Raw genomic sequence first — 21624 nt, forward strand, 5'->3', positions numbered from 1 at the left:
TGGGAAGGAAAAACTCCCTTTTAACAGGAAGAAACCTCCAGCAGAACCAGGCTCAGGGAGGGGCGGGGCCATCTGCTGTGATTGGTTGGGGTGAGAGAAGGAAGACAGGATAAAGACATGCTGTGGAAGAGAGACAGAGATTAATAACAGATATGATTCAGTGCAGAGAGGTCTGTTAATACATAGTGAGTGAAGAAGAAAAACTCAATGCATCATGGGAATCCCCCGGCAGCCTACGTCTATTGCAGCATAACTAAGGGAGGATTCAGGGTCACCTGGTCCAGCACTAACTATATGCTTTAGCAAAAAGGAAAGTTTGAAGCCTGATCTTGAAAGTAGAGATAGTGTCTGTCTCCTGAATCCAAACTGGAAGCTGGTTCCACAGAAGAGGGGCCTGAAAACTGAAGGCTCTCCCTCCCATTCTACTTTTAAATACTCTAGGAACAACAAGTAGGCCTGCAGAGCGAGAGCGAAGTGCTCTAATAGGGTGATATGGTACTACAAGGTCATTAAGATAAGATGGGGCCTGATTATTTAAGACCTTGTATGTGAGCAGCAGGATTTTGAATTCTGGATTTAACAGGAAGCCAAAACAGGAGAAATCTGCTCTCTCTTTCTAGTCCCTGTCAGGACTCTTGCTGCAGCATTTTGGATCAGCTGAAGGCTTTCAGGGAGTTTTTAGGACTTCCTGATAATAATGGCTTAATACACAAGTGGGGCACAGAAAGGAATTGGCAGGAATACCAGTGGAGCGAATCATCAACTACTGGTAGAGAGAGCACTCACCCAAGACTGCAAGACTAGACTGACCAACCTGTGCACTGCCTGGATTACAAGAAGGCCTATGACTCAATGCCCCACACCTGGATCCTGGACAGCCTGGAACTATACAAACCAGCAGGACCCAAGAGCCTTCATCAGGAACTCAATGGGGATGTGGCGGACAACACTAGAGGCCAACTTCAAGCCCATAGCATAAGTCAGCATCAAATGTGAGATCTACCAAGGAGATGCTCTGTCCCCACTGCTGTTCTGCATGGGCCTGAACCCCTATAGACTGGCTCCGTATATCTTCAGTGTTGTCCCATGAAAAGATAAAATATCTACAAAAATGTGTGGCGTGTACTCACCTTTGTGACATACTGTTTATATAAGCTCGATGACTAATAAACAGCTGGTCATCGTTATCAAAAGTTATTGCAGTTTGAATGCTGTTATTAAGAGTGTTTGAAGTCATCACCAGTGCAGCGCACATTCAACACATCACGGAGCTCATCTATAAATCAGAGTTTATGCTTGTGGATCATGAGAATAATCTCCCTCCACAGAGGGACTATGTAACTGGCGGATGAATCTATGTGTTTTTGTTTGTTCTTTAAAAAAAAGAAGCAACACAGTTTTTTAAAATTTTTTTTCTCTCGTATTTATTGTTCAATTTACAGAATAAGAAGTGAGAAATCAGCTGACAAGGTGAAAAAGCTGTTTTTATTTTTTTACATTTGCTTTAGTTCGTGTTAGCTTTGAAAGATGAAATCATAGGCTGTATATAAAAGATGGATGTCGCTGGAGTGACGTCACCTGCTGGTTAGTGAGGGCCTGTTTGTGACGGTTCAGTCACAGAAACTCCTCCTGCTCCTCCTGCTCCTCTAACAGGACCAAGTTCGTGTTTTATTTTAGAAAGTTTTAGACCTGAACCTGCGACAGAGACCATTAGCGAGTTTACTGAGCTGAGATCGGCTGAGCAGGACGCTCATTTTCTCCGGACCAGAGGAGGCGCCCCCTGCTGGTCATTAGAAAGAGCAGGTTGAAGGACTTTAGCTGTTCAGACATCCATCGACTTTATACAATCTGTGGCTGAAACACTGACATGCTGCTTCACATCCAGCACCACCAGACACTCAGCAGAGACCCCAGCAGAGCCACCAGGGGCGTGACCGCGGTGCAAGCGGTGCCGGAGTTGCACAGGTTGCTGCTGCAGCATCGGTACGTGAAGGCGGAGATGGCCGGGAACATCTGGCTGAGGCGGGAGTTATCGCAGTCCGTGTACCTGATGCACTGACGGATGGTCTTCCCACCTGTAAAACCAAACACATGCACAGATATCTGATTGGCTGACAGAGAAAATTCTGAGTGGAGCTGAAAAAGAAAAGTGCGTCCTTCATTTTTAAGATTTAGCATCAAAGTAAAATGAGCCGACTCAGCACTAATAACACAGGAGTCATAGCTCTGAGCTAATCTGGCCAGTCTCTGAACCACGAAGCTAACAGGAAGTGGTCAACTCTGGGTTAAACTGACCTCTCTCACTCAGAGAGATGCACGAGTCCTCATACGTGCACTCCTGGACGTTCTGGCAGCGTCCGGTGTAATCCTGGCACTTATAGCAGCGAAGCCCAGAACCTGAAGGAGAACGAGGAGAAGGAGGAGCGAGATTTATCGTTTTGGAAACAACACGTCAGGTTTTCATGTTCTTACTACCTATTTATTCACCAATTCATTAATTATACATGAAATATATTGAATAAATACACAAATCATCATTTGACTGAAATCCCCTAAAACATCTTCCAAAGAGAAAATCCCACAGACTGTATATAAAGATGGACAAAGCTTCTAGGGCTGACAAGTGAAGCCTGCATTACTTCTAATGTCCAGCAGGGGGCGGCGCCTAGAAGTGTGTTTGGACACAAGTGTGAGAGAAAGGTCGAGTCAGTGTGTTTTTATGGTTAAGAGTTTATAGTGTTGTGGAGTCTGTGCCACCTCTGACAGCGATGGCGAAGCGATCTACTGACCTGCTTATGTGGAGGTGTGGTAGCACCACGACGGGCAGAGCACCGCCACCTAGTACCTGAATCCACGAGTCTGAGCTCTCAGAGCCGAAATGTCCTTAAAATCGACCTTTACTCATTCCAGACTCACAAAACTGAACAAATAAAACAATTTAAAACCAAAAGCAGCCTCGACGCCCTGATGACGTGCAGGACAGATGTGATCTGCATACACAGATACACAACACTGAAACACTACCGACCCTGCAGCCGGGCGCACAGCGTTTCTGACTTATAAATAAAACCATTTATTGAGGCAGCGCTCGTCCTGTGAGCGACACGGTCGCAGGCTGACGTGATCCCAGCTCACGCTGTCGGCCTATCAGAGCTTTGTCCATAATGATCGAACACAGCAGTGTTTCTGACACCTTTACGTGTCCCCCTTTATTATTTAAAGAAAACGCTGAAGCTGTACTCATATATATATCACATATATCCAGTCTACACTTGTATACCTGCTCCACAGTTTCCCAGGTTGTTGCACTTCACTTGTTTGTATTATTTCATTATTTCTGTTGCTTTAATGGGAAACCGGGACCGTGGGTACGTAGCTTCGTCTCACCTCATGTAAACATGAGAATGACAACAAAGCTTTCACTGATATTCTCAGCAGAACATTTGGAATTATCCTCCACATGAGAGCAGGATCAACACCGGCAGATTCACTTCATTCATACTCAGGTCCAGTACTGACTTTTTCTCCTCTGGTAAAAACGATTAAATCTAGTTAAAGAAAAAATATTTGAAACATGGAAAAGCAGAATTCAGCCCCAGAGTTTTTACTTTAATCGTTTACAGCAGGAAGTGATCTGGGAGGTGACCGTCAGCCTCTGAATGGATCAGCAGGTGTCTTACAGCGATCGTGGCTTCACACTCTTTCTAACCGCTATGAATCCTTCTGGCTGGTTTACGGCGAGGAGGAACTCGGACTCACCCACGCGAAGCGTCCCGAAGCAGAGCAGCAGCAGCAGCAGCTTCATGTCGTCTTCTCCCTGCAAACGAGAAGCAGAGCTGAAGTCAAAGCGGCGCCCGAGTCCGATCTGTTCCTCCGCCAACCCAAACTGAGAAACACTCTTTGTCCAGCGGACCACAAAGACTCGCTGTCTGCCTCCCCCCCTCCGACAGCCTCCAGCCTCCGCCTCCCTCTGAGTCTCATCATGGATGTGTGTACGCCGTCCCCCCAGTGAAATCTAAATTACTCCTGTGTTATAACCTGCAAACATCTGAGAGCACCACAGGCGCTCCTTCTGCTTTTATTTCATCCACAGATGTGTCTGAAACGTCCTCCTCTGCTGAAGCTCTGCGCTCGGTGGACGTGCCACACCCGGACGGCTCATCATCTTCCCCTGAACCCTGTGAAGCACCTATCGTGCCTGAACTGAGTCACACTGAAAGCAAAAGTAGAAAGCACAAAGGTCAAAGGTAACGAGTGTGACCTGAAAGCTTCACCCTGATGATGTCAGGTCGCAGTGCTCCCTCTGTACAGAGTCAGGATGCTGCAGGAGAGGACGGCTTCAAATTACACGACCTTCGCGTGTCCAGTCAGCAAGCAGGAAGTGAGACGATGATTCAAATGGATCCCCGTGTGAGCCGCAGTCACTCCGTCTACAGCCCGTCCTCCCCGCCGGGCGGTGGGAGGAAGCGGTGTTGGTTTGGCATGCGAGTCTGTTTGTAGCTGCAGACGCCTCGGAGGCACCAGAGGCTCGCGCCGACCGAGTCACCGCATCCCAACCTTTAACACAAGGCCACTTTTCAACCCTGCGAGCACCCCGACGCAGGACAGCTTTTAAAAAGTGTGGAAGCAAAGAACGAGCTACAAGCGGAGAGAGATCGAGCTCAGGAAGCACATGTGAGGGAGCCAATCCGTGTTTGATGCTCTTTAACGACGGTTTGGACTCAGCGGGAGACGTCCACCAATAAGACCGAGGCCTGTCATGAAATCAATATCCTCAGTATCCTTATTTTCCTATCAGATTGTTTTATGTACTTTAATAATGACGGCTTGTAGAGCAAGGCCACTGTTGACTCACAAGGTGCTCAGCAGACGGAAGAACAGGAAGTCTTAGTGCACAGGTGTATTAACAGATAAGACACAATATAAGCAACGTTTGAAACTGTGACGTCTGAAGTACAGAAATAACATCATATAAGACACGTGGAGCTAAAAATGTTGGAGCTGGCGTTTGAGCTGTGCAGGGGTCTCTCCGGAAGACGATTGAAGACAAAGAAATATAAATGTTTTAACACTAAGAGTCGGTTTCCTCTGTTCTGTCACGGGGACAAAAGAATCGGGTTAACATGGGGACGAACTGCACACCGCGCCTCGTTTACTGATGTCGACGTGCAAACAGAAAAATGAGTTTATTCAATATAATAATGACTTAAATGTATAGAAGGTGTGCGTTTGTAAATCAGAGTCGTTGGGAACCAGCAGCGTGTGCTGCCTGCACTCAGCCCCGCCCCCTTCCTCTCTGTGAAAGCAGTGATGATGAGGAGAGAGAGAAACCTGCAAGAAAGGAAGCGATGGGATGTGAAGCCAGAAGAGGCTCTCCACAGGAAGAAATGGTAAATGAATAAGTAGATTTTTGACTGAGATGAAATAATCTAAAAAGAAGAAGAAAAGCGGTGAAGGATCATGTGATCTGGTTTTGTTTCTAAAGACGTGGCCGGGCTGCAGCGTCCAGCATCCAGGTCTGCGTCCGTTTCACTGCAGAAAAGCAGGAAATAAGTGAAAGGACCCAAAGTTCCTGTGCGCCGTTCTGACGTCACAATAGACGTAAAAGAAACATGGCTGCCACTTTTACACAGGTTACCTTAGACAGAAAGTCCGGTTTCTGACCTGTTTGACAGCCTTAAAGGGGTCAGAGGTCACAGGAGTGTGATCAGTTTATGTGCTCAATCGTTACTTCACAGAACAGAGAGCGTCCTGTTGGCTGGGCCTGGGGACACACAGAGGCTCCATTATGGTGTGGGTGTCCATCTTTAGTCCTCCTCACACCAATCCTCGGCTGGCAGCTTCGAGTGGCTTCAGTCAAAACGAGTGTTTGGACAAAGGCGTGTGTGCAGCTTCAGGCGGCAGCTGGACGTCGCACAGTCGCCCCTCTAAGAGCGGTGCCGCGCCGTGTGCCACGACCCCCAACCCTCCCGAACTGCCTTACACGATAGTGTCCGCGCCGCTGTTTCCAGCAGAGGTTGGAGTCATGCATTGAGCTGCAGCTGAAGAAAAGCGGCGCTCCCAGGACTCTGCGTCAGAATCTGTGTAATAAATACCTGCAGTGGTGTCAGGCGTCCATCGTTTAAGTACAGTCTACATTTAGCTCCCCTCTGGTGTCTGACTGCAGGTGATGTCAGCAGCTGCAGACAAAGCGCGCTTCATTCGCTGACAAAGACGTCACAGTGAGCCGGCGTCCAGTCGCTCTCTGACTGGCTGACAGCAGCGGCTCTGGCTCCTCTGACGTGGAAGCGCTGGCAGCGTCCGGTCGCTTCCTGCCCGCCCGGGAGCGGCCGGACAGCTCGGCAGGAAAGCTGCTTTTTCTGTTTCCAGGAGACGGAGAAATACTCCAAAAAATCCAGGACAGAAACTCAGTGCTCTGACCCTTCACCTCCTGCTGGGTGCTGTATATTAAAGATGGAAGTCTCTGTAGTTTTTTTCTTTCACAGAGAACAAAGATGCTTAACTTTGCTTTTACTGGGATTCTGAAGTCAGTGAAAGAGTGGGTCATACATGGGCAATTTCAACGGGCCATTACTTTGAAAGGCAAAATCAAGGCGACTTGAAATTGACTTGATATCCCCGTGATAGTGTACACTGTTGATCTAGAGGGAAATTATCCCGTGGAAACAGCAATTTATTTTTAAAACATTCTGAAATAATTGAAAGACTATATCACATATGGGCAAATTCGACGGGCCATTAATTTGAAAGGCAAAATCAGAGCAACTTGAAATTTACATGGTTTTACTGTCGGGTTGGATACTGTTGATCTAACATGGATTCATCCTGTGGAAACAGCAAATTTCAATTTAAGAGCATTTTGAAATCATTAAAAGAGTAAGTCATATATGGGCAATTTGAAAAGGCTTTTATTTTGGAAAGCAACATCAGACTAACTTGATATTGACATGGTGTCACTGTGGGGTTGGATACTGTTGATCTAAAGTGGAATTACCCTGTGGAAACACCAATTTTCATTTTTAGAGCATTCTGAAATCACTGAAAGTTAGTGTCAAAGCTGCCGAGGCGAGCCGTGTGGTGTTGGAGGAAAGGAGGCCCCAAAATGCAGGTGATGAATGATGATTCGAGTGATGTTTATTTACAGGGTGGTGTAGTGGCAAACAGGCAGCGAGGGATGAGAGGGAACTAAAGAAACCTAAACTGGATAAACTAAATAACAAACCTGAGATGATACCGGAGAGCCGCAGACGAGGAACAGGACACCGTGAAACGCAGACGAACCGGCAACAGGCAGGAGAACACACAGGGCTTAAATACACACAGCAGTGATCAGGGGATGAGAGACAGGAGGGCAACACAGCTGGAAGAAGTCAGCGCTGACGGGACGGAGGAAACGGAATCTGAACACACTCACATGAGACGGGGACCTTCAGAATAAAACAGGAAGCTCAGACACAGAGAACCAGACAAGAAACAGAACTAAACAGACAGATTCACAAGCAGACAGAAGTGGGACCAGGGAAACCTAACAAATGGCAAATCATAACGGAGTACATAATCAGAATAAACAAAAGCATAAAGAAACAAAACACTGAGTCGGCAGACTCAGGACCATGACAGTTAGGTCTTAAATGGGCAATTTGAAAAGGCTTTTATTTTGAAAGGCAAAATCAGACTGATTTGATATTGATATGGTATCACTGTGGGTTTGCTTACTCTTGACCCAGATGGAAATTATGCAGTGTAAACAAGAATTTGTCTTTTTAGAGAAATCAGAATTCATTGAAAGATTATTTCCCGTGTGGGCAATTTGAAAGGGCTCTTATTTTGAAAGGCAAAATAAGAACGATTGATATCCGGTTGTTCAGTCTGACGTCACTAGCCGTGTCTGGGCCTAAACTCCGCTGCAGGTCCATATATCAAACGATCACTGTGGCATTACTGAGAGTTGAAAAACTGTCTAAAGTCTTTCATCTTTAATAAAATGATCAGCGTTCTGCTCTACCAGGTGTAACAATTGAGTTTAACATCCAGGCATCCATGAAAACGGAATTTATGACATTTAACGGAGTTAGAAGTTAGCAGGGAGTTAGCTCGCTAGCTTCTATCTAAATACAATATAGCATGTCCTGACTGCAGGGTTTTGGAAACAAATTAAAACGTACAGCTCTGTTATCACTTCCAGCATAAATGAAGACAGAAAACTAAACAGCAGTGACGTTTGTAGGGTTACTGAAGTTGGGCTAGCTGGTATATAATGATGTGCTACGTGACCACTAGCGACACAGCTATGTTAGCATAATATAAACAAGCTAACTTTTTTTCCACTCGATAAAAGTTAACGTGAGTGTTCTCGGTGGTCAGGAACAAATGTAATCGCATGGCAGGATGCTGTAAAAGGACCAAACTTCAGCCAGGAGAACAACTGAGATAATCCATCCACAATACGAGGTTAGTCATTCATATACTGCTGCATGGGCTGGGCTGTAGTTACATCCTAAGGTTTTAAAAACTGAGCTTAAATAAATGATTAGCGGTAATAAAAGCCGAGGGAGGTCAACAGTGATCACTGACTGTTTTAGGAGCTTTTTGAGATTAAATAGAAGAAAATACAAAACATTAAACATGTTAACAACACAAAAGCCACATTAAACGCAGACTACTTTAGACCCGGAAGTAGGATTCGTCGTGTCATCACTGAACAACCGGATTGACATGGTATCACTATGGGGTTGTATAATGTCAATATAGACTGCGACTAGTCTGTGGAAACGTGAATTTTCCATTCTGAATTAATTGAAAGAGTAGTTCAAAAATAAACATTCAGAGGGCTTTTACTTTGAAATCCAAAAGGAGATGGCTTTAATATTGACATGTTGCTACTAGAATAGTAGGGTAAACACACACACGCACGCACCCACACACATTTTCATATCTTAGTGACGACATCTTTTTGACATAACCCTTCCCTAGCTGATTGCCCAACCATCCAAAACCAGTGCCTGGCCCTCAGCTTGAACTCTGACCCTGACACTGAAACTGCAGTTTGAGTGTGAAAGACGGCTCGTGGGGACGGAACTGTTGGTCCCCATAAACTTCCAATGTTTGGTCCCCACAAAGATATGTAAACACGGAGACTCACACACTGAGTTCACGTAAAATGCTCACCTGTAGATCCCGATGACGTTTCAGCAGCTTGCAGTGACGTAGTGGCAGTTGTCTGAGTGCGCACACGATAATTAGCCGAGCGCTCGCGACGCAGATCTGTCCGCAGTATAACGGTCGTCAGCGAGTAAAATGACATCATTGTGCAGTCAGTCCTCCTAACGGTTCACAGCCCCGCGGCATTATGGGAAATGCAGTTCCGGGTAATTACAACACTGAAAAAGGTTTTTCTTATTTTTGTGGCTTTAAACAAACAAATAAAGAAGATGCGTCGTCTTTGCTTCATTTGCTCTTTTTACTAGTTTATAAATATTTATTTTAAACTAATTACGGAAAACTTCAGCTAACGCCATCATCTGATCAGTTCATCCAAACAATAATAATCACCTACAGTATTAGGAACATTGTTTTAAAAGCTGGAAGCTGAGTATTAAAAAGAAGCATCTAATACACCGAATAATGTATAACATCGTCCATGTGCAAAAGTAACATCCCAGGATCAATAAGACCCAACGTCTGCTAATTAAATGTTATTATGAAGTATAAGATGAGTACGGAGCCCCGCAAGGGACGGTGGAGGAAAAAAGATGAAGATGACTCATCTTCACCGTAGATGAGTATTTAACTCAGATTGCAACTGCAACTGAGAGCATTAAATAATAATTTGCAATAAAGTAATTTACTAACTCGCTTTGTAATTTAGAAAATATTAGAAAAACACAGAAAAAAGAATTAAATAAAAAAAAATTATTTTTAAAATTTTACTGGTGAAAATAAACATTTAATGAATAGTAATAAATTTCCCCTCAAATATTCAAATAACATTCTTACACAGATCAGAAAAACATGTCCAAAGATTTATTTATTTTAATTACTAAAAGATAAAGCTGACTGTTATTGACCAATTATATGACCAAAAATATTAATTCATTCAATTTTATTTGTATTGCACCAAATCACAAGCATTTTATATTCTCAGGTAAAGACCCTACAATAATAATGAGCCAGCGTTTTGACGACAGTGTGAAGGAAAAACAGGAAGAAACCTCCGGCAGAACCAGAGAGGGGCGGGGTCATCTGCTTAAATCTCAAATTCATGAATTATCAGAATATGTAATTAAATGTTTTCTGAAAAATTTACGAAAAACATTTTTTAAATGGTGTAAATAATATTGTATGAAAATATGAACAATATTCATGAAAATATATATCAAATATAATTCTATACAATCAGACCACAAGAGTCGCCCCCTGTTGGCTTCTCTGTAGAACTAACAGCTGCATCCATCTTTTAACTACAGTCTGAGAAAAACTACTCAAACTATGGAGGACTGAAGATCAGCTGCTCATATTTATGAAGCAAAATAATTTTTAAAAATGACAAATTTCTCAAACATATGAATTTAAATTCAGACAAATATAAAAAATAAAGTCAGGCTGATCATTCCCATCATGGCATATTTATTTCTGCATTAAACATGAGCAAAAAAACCTTTATAATAATTATAAAACACAGGCTTAGGAAGGAGCTGAAAGCAGCAGTCGATCATGCAGCTGTTACAACGCCTCTGAAGCTTTGGCCGAAGCTGAACTGCTCCTGCAGAACATCAGTGGAAAATGGCATCAGGAACATAAAATAGATCATTGGCTGCACTAAAGACTGAACAAATATGGCAAAAGTACAGCGTGGCGTCGCAGGATAGCACCTTTTTCTTCGCATTCGATCATTTTGGCACAATCATCCAATTCAAGAGAAAAACACTGTCCTTTAAAAACAGGCTCGGCAGCATTTACAGTATGTACAGTCACCACAGTATAGACCGTGTGCAGCAGGGCATTTCTAATAGAAATATAAAGCCTTTATACATCCTCACACTCCAGCTTTTCATTCCTGTCAGGCACAACACTGAATAAGCTGCTGGCAGATGAGCTAAAGCAGAGAGCAACGATTGTTCCCGATGTGAAACTGTCTGTTATCGTGGCAACAAGCGCTTCATTATCACATGGAACAAGCGCAGCTTGGAGCGGGAGGCTCCCAGCCGAGCACGGACACGTGAAAGCAACACAACGGCACACGCTCAGCTCGTCTTCCGTCGCTTGTTTTTGTGCTTCTTGTTTCGCCGCCTCCCTGTGGACGTTTGTTTCTTGGTGGTGAGTCTGTGTCTCCGTGGAGGTCGTGGGTCTCTCGGAGCCTTTTGGACGTCGTTTTGCATCGATTTGGGACGTTTTGAAGCACTTTGCGGTCATTTTTGTTCACTTGGGTCGAGATTAGGTTGCAACCCATTCACACAGAGACCAGAATACCATAGCAGTCAGATCAGGCCTTTTACAGAGAGTCTGACTCGGAGTTCGTCTTAGTAAGATTTCCAGTTGAGCTGGTGGATGTTAAAAGGTCATGTGACATTTTCTCTGGTCTGCAGAGGCCTTCATCTTCATAACGTGTGTTTCTGTAGCTCCTTTAAATGCAGCTGATGATGAGCTTTCGCACGTTCACGAGCAGAACGAGCAGACTGCAGGCTGAAGCTCTGTGGAGAAACGCTTCTTCAGTCTATCTCAGTCGCCGTGGGCTCTCGGCTCGACCACCTTCGATTTGTCCAAAGGTCTCACGATCAAAAGTTTGGACATGTAAAAGGACTGCTGTGAAACTTTAGCTTAATATGTTAAATATTTATTTTCACCCACTATGAGGTCATGTTTGTCTTGTATCCGACTGCCAATCATGGGAAATGAGCTAGAAATCCCCTTTTCACAAGTCTTAATTGCTTTGCTAAGTTTATTTCTCATATGAAAAGTTTTATATCATTATGTCTGTGAAGGTTCTCACCAGGTCACGGTCGTCTAAGGAGCTCGCAAAGAAAAGCGACTGGCCTCCAGGTTTCCAGACGTTTCACCTCTGAGAGCAAATGTTGGAGAGTCCCACTACTTGTATGTTTAACATTTAACAGTTTTGGAGATACTCATATTCAAACATGGCCTCAGATTTCAAACTGCAAAAAAAGATAAAAGCTGCTGGAAGTAAGTCTACAGAGCCATTTTTAAAATCCTATATGTTGAAACATTTTTGATATATGAAGCTAAAATTTCACAACAAACATTTTGGTGGCCGTGCAGAAAGTGTTCCCAGAACCTGATGACTGAACGAGCCAAAGGCCACTGAAGGTCAAGACGCGCTCACATGGCTCGTTTGGGTTTTCTTGAGTTTTTAGTGGAATTTTTGGGATGTTTGATTTTCTGCCTCTTCACACCGATTGGCTGCTTTTGTTCTTCCAGCTGAATTTGGTGGCAGTAATTGTGACGTCACGGCTTTTCTGAATTCAGCGTCTACCCTTGTTTGGCTGCACACCACATCTTTCAGCAGCACAGGATCTGCATGTTACACATCAGGGTAGAATTCTGCGTTGACGTCAACGCTGTGCAGCACGCATTTCTGATCAGCCGCCGACATCCTGTTCAACACCTCAGCCGAGAGCGAGTAGCTGCTGCCGGACTTTTCCTCGAACCAGCTGTCCAATGCTCGCTTCCCGTCAAAGTTTGCGATGGGCGGTCCATTAACAGCCACAGTCAGCAGATCGTTCATCTGTTCCAGGGTCAGCCGGGAGCGGTTGTTCTTGCACATTTTCTGCAGAGACCCTCGGCCCTTATCGCAGCAGGCCGTGGAGCTGGGCAGGACCCTGACAACCTGCACGATGCGGTTCAGCAGCGGGAAGCGTTGCTTGTACCTGCAGATGTGGCCGATCACCTCTTTAAAACCGTTCATACTGTAGTAGTCTGCTTTCAGATCCTTCCACTCCACCACCAGGCTGCCTCTGGCCTCCGTCTGGGAGACCTCCTGGGCTGCGGTGGGAATCGATTCCAGGTGGTTGAATATAATCTTGATTTCCTCGTCCCCGTAGGCTTGCAGGTCCTCGTGGTTGCTGGGCCAGGTGGACAGGTCCAGCACCTTGCAGGCTTTGGCAAATGAGCAGCTCTGCAGGTCCAACCTCTGAGACAGGATGCTTTGGCTCCTGTTGCAGATCTTTTCTCTGATGGACTGAAACTTGGACTCTGCAACGCGCAGGTTCTTCAAGGCAACTCCGTTAAAACTTTCTCTGAAATTTTCCTCAAACTCCTGCAGATATTCTCCGGGGCAGTCCACCAACTGGCCTATCTCCTGAATGGCCTCCTCTATCTTGGCTTCCACCTGCGACACCAGCAGGTACTCTCCCTGAAAGGTGAAGGCCAATCGTGACAGGATAGCTATGATGTCGAGCAGGAAGTAGATGAGCTTCACTGACTGATAGTCCATGAGGAACTGGAGGAGGGTGAGCGCGATGGCCGCAGCGTCAGCCCTCTGTGTCTGGCTACTGATCTCCTTAAGGTGTGCAACGACCTCCAGGTAATCCTTGATGAGCGCATTAAGGACGTTGGGCTCTCCTATGATCCAGCGTATGGCTCTGATGTCTCCTAGGAACTCCGTCTCCTCTGACAGTGTTGGCGCAGTGGATCGCAGTTCGGCCATCATGCGAGGGGAGTAGCGGTAAAAACTGAGAAGCTGTTTGAGGTTGTTTTCCAGGTCCTCCAGGCAGGAGAGCTCCTTTCCACTGATGGCATCCAGAACTTCCAGATGTGGTCGATGGATCATGATGGGAAGACAGAGGATCCAGGGAAAGGTTTTTTGGACAGCTATATAAAGGTTTGCTCTCATTCCTGAAGAGATGTTGGTGCCGTCCACCCCCAAACCGACCACCAGCAAGTCCTGAAACCGGAGGCCTAGGACACCAAAGGCACGATCCATGACCTGGAGATACCCATCCACATTGGCCACGGTCAGTCTTTGCAAGGACAGGAACTCTGTGTTTGGGGAGCCCTCGTTGGTAACGAACTGGACGTAGACCGCCACCATGTCGGAGAAAAGGTCATCGTTTTGGGCGTCCATTATGACGCTCAGGAAGGGAGACAGACGCATCTTCTCTGCGAGATCCTCCTTCACAGCCCGGGCGATGTGGTGGATTAGGATCTGACAGTCGCCTTCATTCATATACTGATCTACCACTTTGAGCTCGCACTTCTTCAGGAGCTCTGCCAATGAACGGAGGTCGGAGAAGGGCCGCCCTTCTAGGGCCAGGTGGTACGCTGCGTTGAAGAGAAGCATCATGTTCTTGCACATTTCCTCGGTCTTTTCCGGATGCATGCGCAGCTTGTACAGCTGCAGACACTTCTTGTGGAGGTTGCTCTGGCTGTGCAGCTTGATGGTGTGGATCTTGAATTGCTTGGAGCCGATAATGAAAGCTGAGGTGCGGGATGACTGGACGGTGTACTGGCGGCACACGTGGCACCACATCTCATTCAGGGTTGGCGAGTAACGGAGGAACCAGAACTTTTTCAGCCACTCCTGCTTGAAGCGTCGAATCCGTCTGCCTCCTGCGGAGGAAAGCTTCGACGAGTCCTCGGGAGATATCACAAGATCTGCAGCGATGGACTCATCGGCAGAGTCCACGTCCTGCTCGTCTTCGTCCAGAACCACCTGAGTGGGTGTCAAGGGCTCCATCCCTGCAAAGAGAAACTTATTCAACTTCTGAGAGTAACCAGCATTAAAGTCACATCAAATGTCTAATATCATGCAGAGTGAATGACTTTATCAAGCAGCTGAGCAGATTTCTGGGGCTGCACAGCTCATCTCAACTGCTCTGCTGTAAACACAGTGGGGAGCATCAACGTGAGCGCTCCACAACCATTAGACAGGATTCACACGTGCTTAGAGCACTCCTCGCGTTTGGCCACTCCACAGCTCACAGGACAGCCAGCTCCTCAGGACGGCACTCGGCTGTGTGTTCATTCACATTTCTGACAGAAGACAGAGGCGGCGGCCTCGGCACCGACCATCAGCTGAGCTAGCGGTCTGTGACGACCAGTGCTGGTCAAGTTACTTGAAAAAAGTAATCAGTAACTAATTACTGATTACTTCCCCACAAAAGTAATCCCGTTACTTTACTGATTACTTATTTTCAAAAGTAATTAGTTACTTAGTTACTTTTTAAAAACACGATTTACACCCTGAAGAGGTGATAAAGCGATAGATCTTTCAGCCCAATTCTACTTTTTCTGCATAATCCATCATACAAAATGTAATCAAATGGAAAAGTCTCTTTTTAAAACTTGTTTTATTAGTTTTAATCTTTTAACTTTATGCATCAAGCAAACATTTAATTATCTGCAACATTCTCTGACTGGAAGAAATTAGTTTAACATTTAAACCTATTTTCTGCACATTCCAGCACATAAAATAAAATATTTTGTGTGTTTACACTCAGTCTTTCAAATAGATGCAAGTAAAACACAGCAGAAAATAAATAAAGTCAAAGACTCAGCGGTCCTGTTGCTCTATTTTCACCTGTAAAGCAGGAGTGGGGTAGGCGGAGGTTTACCCTGGTGCAGGTGTGCCGCGGTCAGTGGAAGAATCCAGTTTCTCTGTGAGTTTCCCATTACGTTAAACGCTGCACGCTCATACTCTCTCTGCAGTTACAAGGAACGCGTTACTGCCCATCTCTGGTGACGACCACGCAATGTGCTGACAAACTGCAGCAGCTAGCAGCAGTGCTGGCACGTTTGAATAAACTGTCTGGCATCACAATCTGCATGAAATCACTGAACTGAACCAAGAACCGTCTAGAACAAAGGTCCCCAACCCTTTCTGCGCCACAGACCGGTTTATGCCCGACAATATTTTCACGGACTGGCCTTTAAGGTGTCGCGGATAAATACAATAAAATAAAAGCAGTACCAGTACCAAAAAAAGATTTATTCATAACCCACAGGAAAGACCCAGGGAAAGCGAGTTAACAATAAAAACGATTAAAAGAAAATAACGATAAAAACCTGAAAACCGTGAATTTCACACCCGAGCATCAACTCTCGCGGCCCGGTCTAGAAAACTTTCTGTCCCGACAGAGAGCTTTTCCTCCTCTCAGTGGTGAACCTGGGCGGACTTCAGGGGGGCTCCTGCAGCGACACACATCGCTCATCGGTTGAGTTTTCTCTCATTCACACTCACCAGACACTTTATTAGGTACACTTAAATGCATTACTGAGGTCAGTGGGCGGGATGTACTGATCTGTATTAGACTGCATTTTACTTGCAAGGTGTTCCTAATAAAGTGGCTGATGTGTGCAAAAGTCTGCAGGTATTAACTAATGTGACTAATCTTTGTGGGACTGTGGTGGAAACAAACAGCCAAACGAACCTTCAGAGTCTTTTTTGTGTGAATGTGGCTTCAGATGGTGATCGAAACAAACACGCCTGCTAGACTCTGCACGTCAAACACAGCCACACTGCAGAGCGGTAACGCCGCTGCGCTGCAGAGAACATCTGCCCTCCTGCTCTCTCACATACCTTGAAAATCCTCGATGGGGCCTTGCTCGGGGTGCGGTGGGGCCTGATCGCGTTGAGTCTGTTCGGACGTCGCCGGAGCAGCAGCGTCTCCCTGTTCTCCTCGGAGACGGGACAGCTCCTCCTCCAGTTCCAGGATCCTCCTCTTCAGCTTCACACAGTTGGGGCAGAAGGAGGTGGAGGGTTTCTCTGTGCTCTGGTTCTCCTCCTCCTTCTCTTCCACCTTCAGGTTGGGAACGCCAAAGCCGCTCTCAGAGGAATCAAACCCCGAAACCAGGGCTGGTACTTTATACTCGCTGGTTTGGCCAGACCGGAACCTGAATTTACCAGAGTCCTCCAAAGAAGCTTCTAGGACGTGTTTGAAGATGAGGTCGATCTTCTTTCTCTTGGCCGGAGGCTGACCGTCGGACTCTTCGCTCGGCTGTTTGCTCAGTTTGCCCTGCAGAGCTGACTGCAGGCACGGGGACTTGAAGTCTTTCCCAGGACCTGAAAGAAAACCGTTTTTGAGCTATTTAAAGCCCCTAAAAGTGGGTTCAAAGTGCTCTACAGGTGACAAAGTGATCCACAGAAAGACTCCAGCACCCAGGAGAGCAACAGCGAAACAGCGCCGCCTGCTGGAGAGCCAAGAGCAGGACATCTGAATAATCCCTGAGGAGTCTATGTGGGTCACAGTCGCTCCAAGACGACAACAGTAACAGACTGAACTAATTAAATAATGCAACATATTACAAAGTTTACAAAATATAAGAAATGTCTCTAATTACAAATATCCAGAATATTACAGAGGGGACATATAGATGATGCACAAAAAGGAGATTTCATCCAAATTCCAAATTGTATGAAGAGATTTTAAAACTCATGATATATTTTCAGTGACTGCGTCTCCTGTTACCTGCTCTAATATTTCACCCGACTGCCTCCTCACCTGTGTCCAGGTTGCGGTCGATGCTCTCCTGAGAAACGCAGTGAAGTCGTCTGATGTAATCGTCGCTGTACCAGACCCTCAGCTTCTCTCCGGCCGCCAGCGCCCGGCAGACTCTGAAGTAGATGTTTTTACCGTGCTGAAACGCCGTGAGGTTCCTGTCGCTCTCCTCCAACGAGGTCCGCACGTACCTGGTCAGAGACAGAAAAGCCGAGGGTCGTTTCTCCAGGACAGACCGTCATGGATCAGTCTGACCTCTGAGATGTAACTCAGTAACTCCTGCAAATCAGATTTACTGTGGTATTGTGGTTTTAATGAGGTGATGAATGTGTTGCCAAGCACCCAAATTTAAAATGAAATTAAAGAGAAAAAAAGAGATGTATGAAAGGTTGTTGGCTCAGTAGAAGAGAACCCGTCGGTACAACTGAAACAAACGCCGGCGGTGATGGATGACGTTAACCTCAGACTAAAGTTCACCTCATCCAGTTGGCTTTGGTCTCATCGCTGCCATCGATGGACTGGTAAGTGTTGTGCACATCAACAATCTGAAAACGGGAAAGCAAACAGATTCAGACGTCCCGGAACAAAAGGAAAGTAGTTGTATACTGGTTGTATACTGGTTGTAAACTGGTTGTAAACTGGTTGTACACTGGTGTCTGTGGCGAGCTTACGATCCATGAAAAGAATCCTGAGGATCTGTCCTTGGACACCAGCTCTCCCTCATACGGCCCAAACAGCGCCCCCTTCGGGTAGATCGCGTCCACACAGCGAACATCTACCTCGTCTCCCTCGCTGAACACCTCTAAACCCGATGGGACCGTGAGCGCCGCCCTGTTGGCCGTCCCCGGGGCTGCGTGCGTGTCCCGGACGAACAGTGGGGGCCCGTGAGACGGACACTCCTTCTGGAAATAGTCCTGACACTCCTCACAGACTGAAGGACAAACCCAGCAGATAAAGGTTATCTCCAAATCTTCTTCTTTAATAACAGATTATTACTTTAGGAAGATTTGAGAAGACAATCCTGAGATTCAGATGTTGTTGAACCAGAGTGCAAATAATGACATCATCAAATCAGGTGCAGACAAAGGGAAAATCCAACAAACTCAGTGAAGTCCCAGAAAGTTGATTCTGTTCATCTGGACGTAGGTCATGAAACCGACCTGACAGCACGCTGTTCGTCAGTGGTGCTGGTGTCAGCTATTATGCACATGTTCTGTTTATAAGGGTGGAGACCTGCAGTCGCCTGATGATGACGAAACGTTTCTCCCACTGAAAACGTCCAGATGAGCAGGATCAGCCTTTTGGGATTTCCTTACCCGGATGACTGAGCGCGCATCGAGACGTCTCAGTGAAGATCTAAAAGCAGAACTGTTGGTTTACACGTTTCTCTGAGCCGTTTCTGAACAAGGTTCAAAATCACACAAGTGACTCAGATCTGTCTCCACTGAGGTCTGGGAGAGACCCAGACTGTCGCCCTCAGATGACAGGAAACTGTTAGGATGTTCAGGAACACCCAGGATCAAGCCTGCTGTGGACTGGAATCTGCTGGAACACCAGTGTCCCTTCCACAGTGAAGCCAGTCTCACATCTCCATGGACCAAGAAAGAAGCTCCTGCTCCAAAATCAACGAGCTCAACTGAAATCTGCCCACGTGGACGAGCCAAACGGCGTCTGGAGAAAAGTTTGATGGTCAGATGAGACAAAGATGGAGCTGATTGGAGGAGCAAAGGTGAGGCTTTCAACCCTGAGAACACTGCAGCTGTGACGCATGGCGGTGGCAGCATCACGCTCTGGGCTGTTTTATCCAGACAGGATTACGTCAGAAGACTGCTGAAGGTGTCTGATCGCAACTTGCTAAATGACCAAACATTACATAGGGTCTGTATATATATTTGAGCCTATACGTGAACTTTGGACCAGAGAAACTTGTTCTTTAAAGTCTTTAAAGCTGTACAATCCAAAGAAACTGTTCAAAGAAATGATTGAAAGCCCAAAATGATCCTGACACTCACGTCCGTCACGAGAGGACAGAAAGTTTTTACCACATCTTTGAGTGTTTGAGGTAAAACGTTTGTGGCTGGCAGCACAATCAGAGGCTTTTCTAACATGTTCTGATAGAATCAGACCACTGAACAAATACACGTGTGCAGGAAACGCACAAGCAGCTCCACGTGTCAGCGTGATAATGACGACATGTTAGGGCTCAGAGCGCGAGCACGGAAACATTCAAATATTCATTATTCAATCAGCCACATCAAGCTCTAGGGACAAATCAGGGAGCAGACGTGAAGCTTACACCAGAGGTCCAGCGAGTTCTCGCTCATGGTGGAACCATGATGGTGAAATCCGGTCCGTCGTCCACTTCACACCCGTCTGTGGAAAATAAACACAGTCGTTAGAGCGTCACAGGAGGCGCTCGTTGCTCCCGCAGCACGTTCAGTTTATCAGATATTCGTACTCGTGTTTCTCTTCACAAACTGAAGCTCCGTTTTTCAGAATCGGGGACAGGTGAAGGTCACAGGTATGAGCTCTCAGACTGAAACGTGGTTTAAGCGTTTCTTTGTATCGTTCACATTTCTCCACACCAGCTACGTGTCATCAAAGTGCTGCGGGAGTCCCACGCGCCGCCGCTCCGTCATCGAGCGCGGGAATCATTCTGGATCCAAATGTTCGTTTCATACCAAAACAAAAGCTCATTTCCTGGAATCGTTTTCTAATAATAAGAGAAAAAAGCAGAAACTTAAGCTGGACGAACAGCGTGTGCCTCAGACTTGACCTCTGAGGCATCGTCCCGGTGACTGGGGTAAAGCTCAGGGGAAAATGTGCATTTTTGAGAATAAATTTAAAAAAAGAAAAAACTGGGTGTGCTTGACTTCTCAAGACTAACCTGAAAGACGTTTGCATATGTGGACTGCTGGGAATATTCTCTATGTAACGGTATTGTTCAAACATGGAACCCAATAATGATTTTCAGCAAATTTTCCCAACATCTCCGACCCAGCGGCTGATTTATTTTTTAGCCTGAGCGCTGCTGATGCACCTACACATCCCGGTTATACTGTCACAAAACAAACAGAAGCTTACAGAAGCTGGCCAATCAGACGAAAGCGTTCTGTCAGAGAATACAGGAGCAGGGCCAGTGTAACATAAAAAGAAGGATTATTCTGAACAGTGAATCATGCAAAGCTGCAGAGCCTGCAGTAAACACTCTGAAGGGTCCTGCTGCTGCTTCATGCATCCCATAATAACCCTGCTACAGCCACACTCTACCTGGAAAGATAACAGTCAATCACCTGCGTGATAAGAACACGGGATTATCTGACTGAAATACAAAGCAGCTGTGGGTGTGATCAAGTATTGACCTACGGCATCGAACAGGGACAGATGCCGGGGATCAGTGTGTGGGTCTCGGACGGATCTGCCCCTCCGTGGCTTCACGAAGCTCCGACAAAGAAACTCTGAACGTACGCTGCGAGGTCCATGGACACGTGAACGCCGCAGACTAAAGTTGCCTTTAACTTTGCGCAGGTCTGCGGTAACCCAGCGCGTTCGGGCTCGGATCTGCGCCACGCTTTCTCCGCTTCAATCTGCAGGCAGCTGGCAATCTGCCTGCAGTTTTCGGAAGCCATTTTCACTGGCCACAGTGGCCACCGACACGGACCCACCTTCGTGCAGACACGCAGCGGGGACTGGGAGCCTCTCCCCGGGATGAACCGCGCTCTCTGCCCCCTCCCCCGTCCGCTGGCTCCGCCGCTGCCCGCAGATCACAAGTTTGGCGTTAATTTTTGCACCGACTCAGTCGCCTCCCCCGAGCTGTGACCACCATTTTTTATCACAGGAAATGACATGGAAAAACGGAAGAAAGCAAGTGCGCAAAAATTAAAGTTCACCGAATGCCTGCGGAGGCTGGAGGCCGGGAGAGGAGGCGGGCAGGCGGCTTTGGGTGCAGCTCAGTCCGCCTGTCAGCGCTCATCCCCGGCCAGCTGCAGGCTGCAGACCCGCCGAGGATCCCGGGCTCACCGGGTCACCCCCCCCACCACCACACACACACACACACACACACACACACACACACACACACACACACACACACACACAATTCCCTTTCTTAAGCGAAGGACAAACACATTTTTTTAAATGCAACTTCACCGCCTCCGTCACTGGGACATTT

The 21624-nt window shown here is 46.4% G+C and overlaps 2 protein-coding genes across 7 annotated transcripts; both read right to left on the reverse strand.

Annotated features, from left to right (window-relative positions):
- Nucleotides 1-1397: 1397 nt before the first annotated feature.
- Nucleotides 1398-9335, reverse strand: cd59b (CD59 molecule (CD59 blood group) b). Of its 5 annotated transcripts, XR_015130518.1 has the most exons (6): nt 9169-9335; nt 7415-7427; nt 7223-7308; nt 3760-3817; nt 2296-2397; nt 1938-2075 (listed from the first exon to the last, which is right to left on the reverse strand). XR_015130518.1 is itself a non-coding variant. In XM_086302244.1 (4 exons), exons 2-4 carry the CDS (start codon nt 3803-3805, stop codon nt 1876-1878), a joined length of 348 nt encoding a protein of 115 aa, XP_086158370.1. In that variant the 5' UTR covers nt 3806-3817; nt 9169-9299; the 3' UTR covers nt 1398-1875. The 5 variants fall into 5 exon arrangements, 4 of the variants coding, with proteins under 4 accessions (XP_086158370.1, XP_086158372.1, XP_086158373.1 ...); XM_086302244.1 differs by lacking the exons at nt 7223-7308; nt 7415-7427 and having other exon boundaries at nt 1398-2075; nt 9169-9299; XM_086302246.1 differs by lacking the exons at nt 7415-7427; nt 9169-9335 and having other exon boundaries at nt 1398-2075; nt 7223-7406.
- A 122-nt stretch (nt 9336-9457) lies between these two features.
- prdm11 (PR domain containing 11) lies at nt 9458-21486 on the reverse strand. 2 transcript variants are annotated; one of them, XM_086302242.1, is made up of 7 exons: nt 21119-21486; nt 19750-19826; nt 18125-18384; nt 17931-17998; nt 17457-17644; nt 16535-17017; nt 9458-14694 (listed from the first exon to the last, which is right to left on the reverse strand). In XM_086302242.1, the coding sequence occupies exons 2-7, from the start codon at nt 19775-19777 to the stop codon at nt 12539-12541; spliced, it is 3183 nt and encodes a 1060-aa protein (XP_086158368.1). In that variant the 5' UTR covers nt 19778-19826; nt 21119-21486; the 3' UTR covers nt 9458-12538. The 2 variants fall into 2 exon arrangements, with proteins under 2 accessions (XP_086158368.1, XP_086158369.1); XM_086302243.1 differs by lacking the exon at nt 21119-21486 and having other exon boundaries at nt 19750-21107.
- Between the last annotated feature and the right edge of the window lie 138 nt (nt 21487-21624).

The sequence above is a fragment of the Aulonocara sp. 'chitande type north' Nkhata Bay genome, linkage group LG7, assembly GCF_057382095.1.
Source record: "Aulonocara sp. 'chitande type north' Nkhata Bay isolate Kocher_YH1m ecotype deep benthic linkage group LG7, A_spYH_male_GT1.1, whole genome shotgun sequence".
Taxonomy (NCBI): Eukaryota; Metazoa; Chordata; class Actinopteri; order Cichliformes; family Cichlidae; genus Aulonocara; species Aulonocara sp. 'chitande type north' Nkhata Bay.

What these genes read in the sequence shown, in the direction of transcription:
- prdm11 (XM_086302242.1), bottom strand. Translation starts at nt 19,777, where the DNA reads ATGAGCGAGAACTCGCTGGACCTCTGGT. An exon ending in CAGGATTCTTTTCATGGATC is followed by an intron (nt 17,999 to 18,124) that starts GTAAGCTCGCCA and finishes TCCCGTTTTCAG; the next exon opens with ATTGTTGATGTGCACAACAC. An exon ending in CCCCATCGAGGATTTTCAAG is followed by an intron (nt 14,695 to 16,534) that starts GTATGTGAGAGA and finishes TTCTCTTTGCAG; the next exon opens with GGATGGAGCCCTTGACACCC.
- cd59b (XM_086302247.1), bottom strand. Translation starts at nt 9,307, where the DNA reads ATGATGTCATTTTACTCGCTGACGACCGTTATACTGCGGACAGATCTG. An exon ending in AACGTCATCGGGATCTACAG is followed by an intron (nt 2,398 to 9,168) that starts GTGAGCATTTTA and finishes GTTCTCCTTCAG; the next exon opens with GTTCTGGGCTTCGCTGCTAT. An exon ending in CATCTCTCTGAGTGAGAGAG is followed by an intron (nt 2,076 to 2,295) that starts GTCAGTTTAACC and finishes TTGGTTTTACAG; the next exon opens with GTGGGAAGACCATCCGTCAG.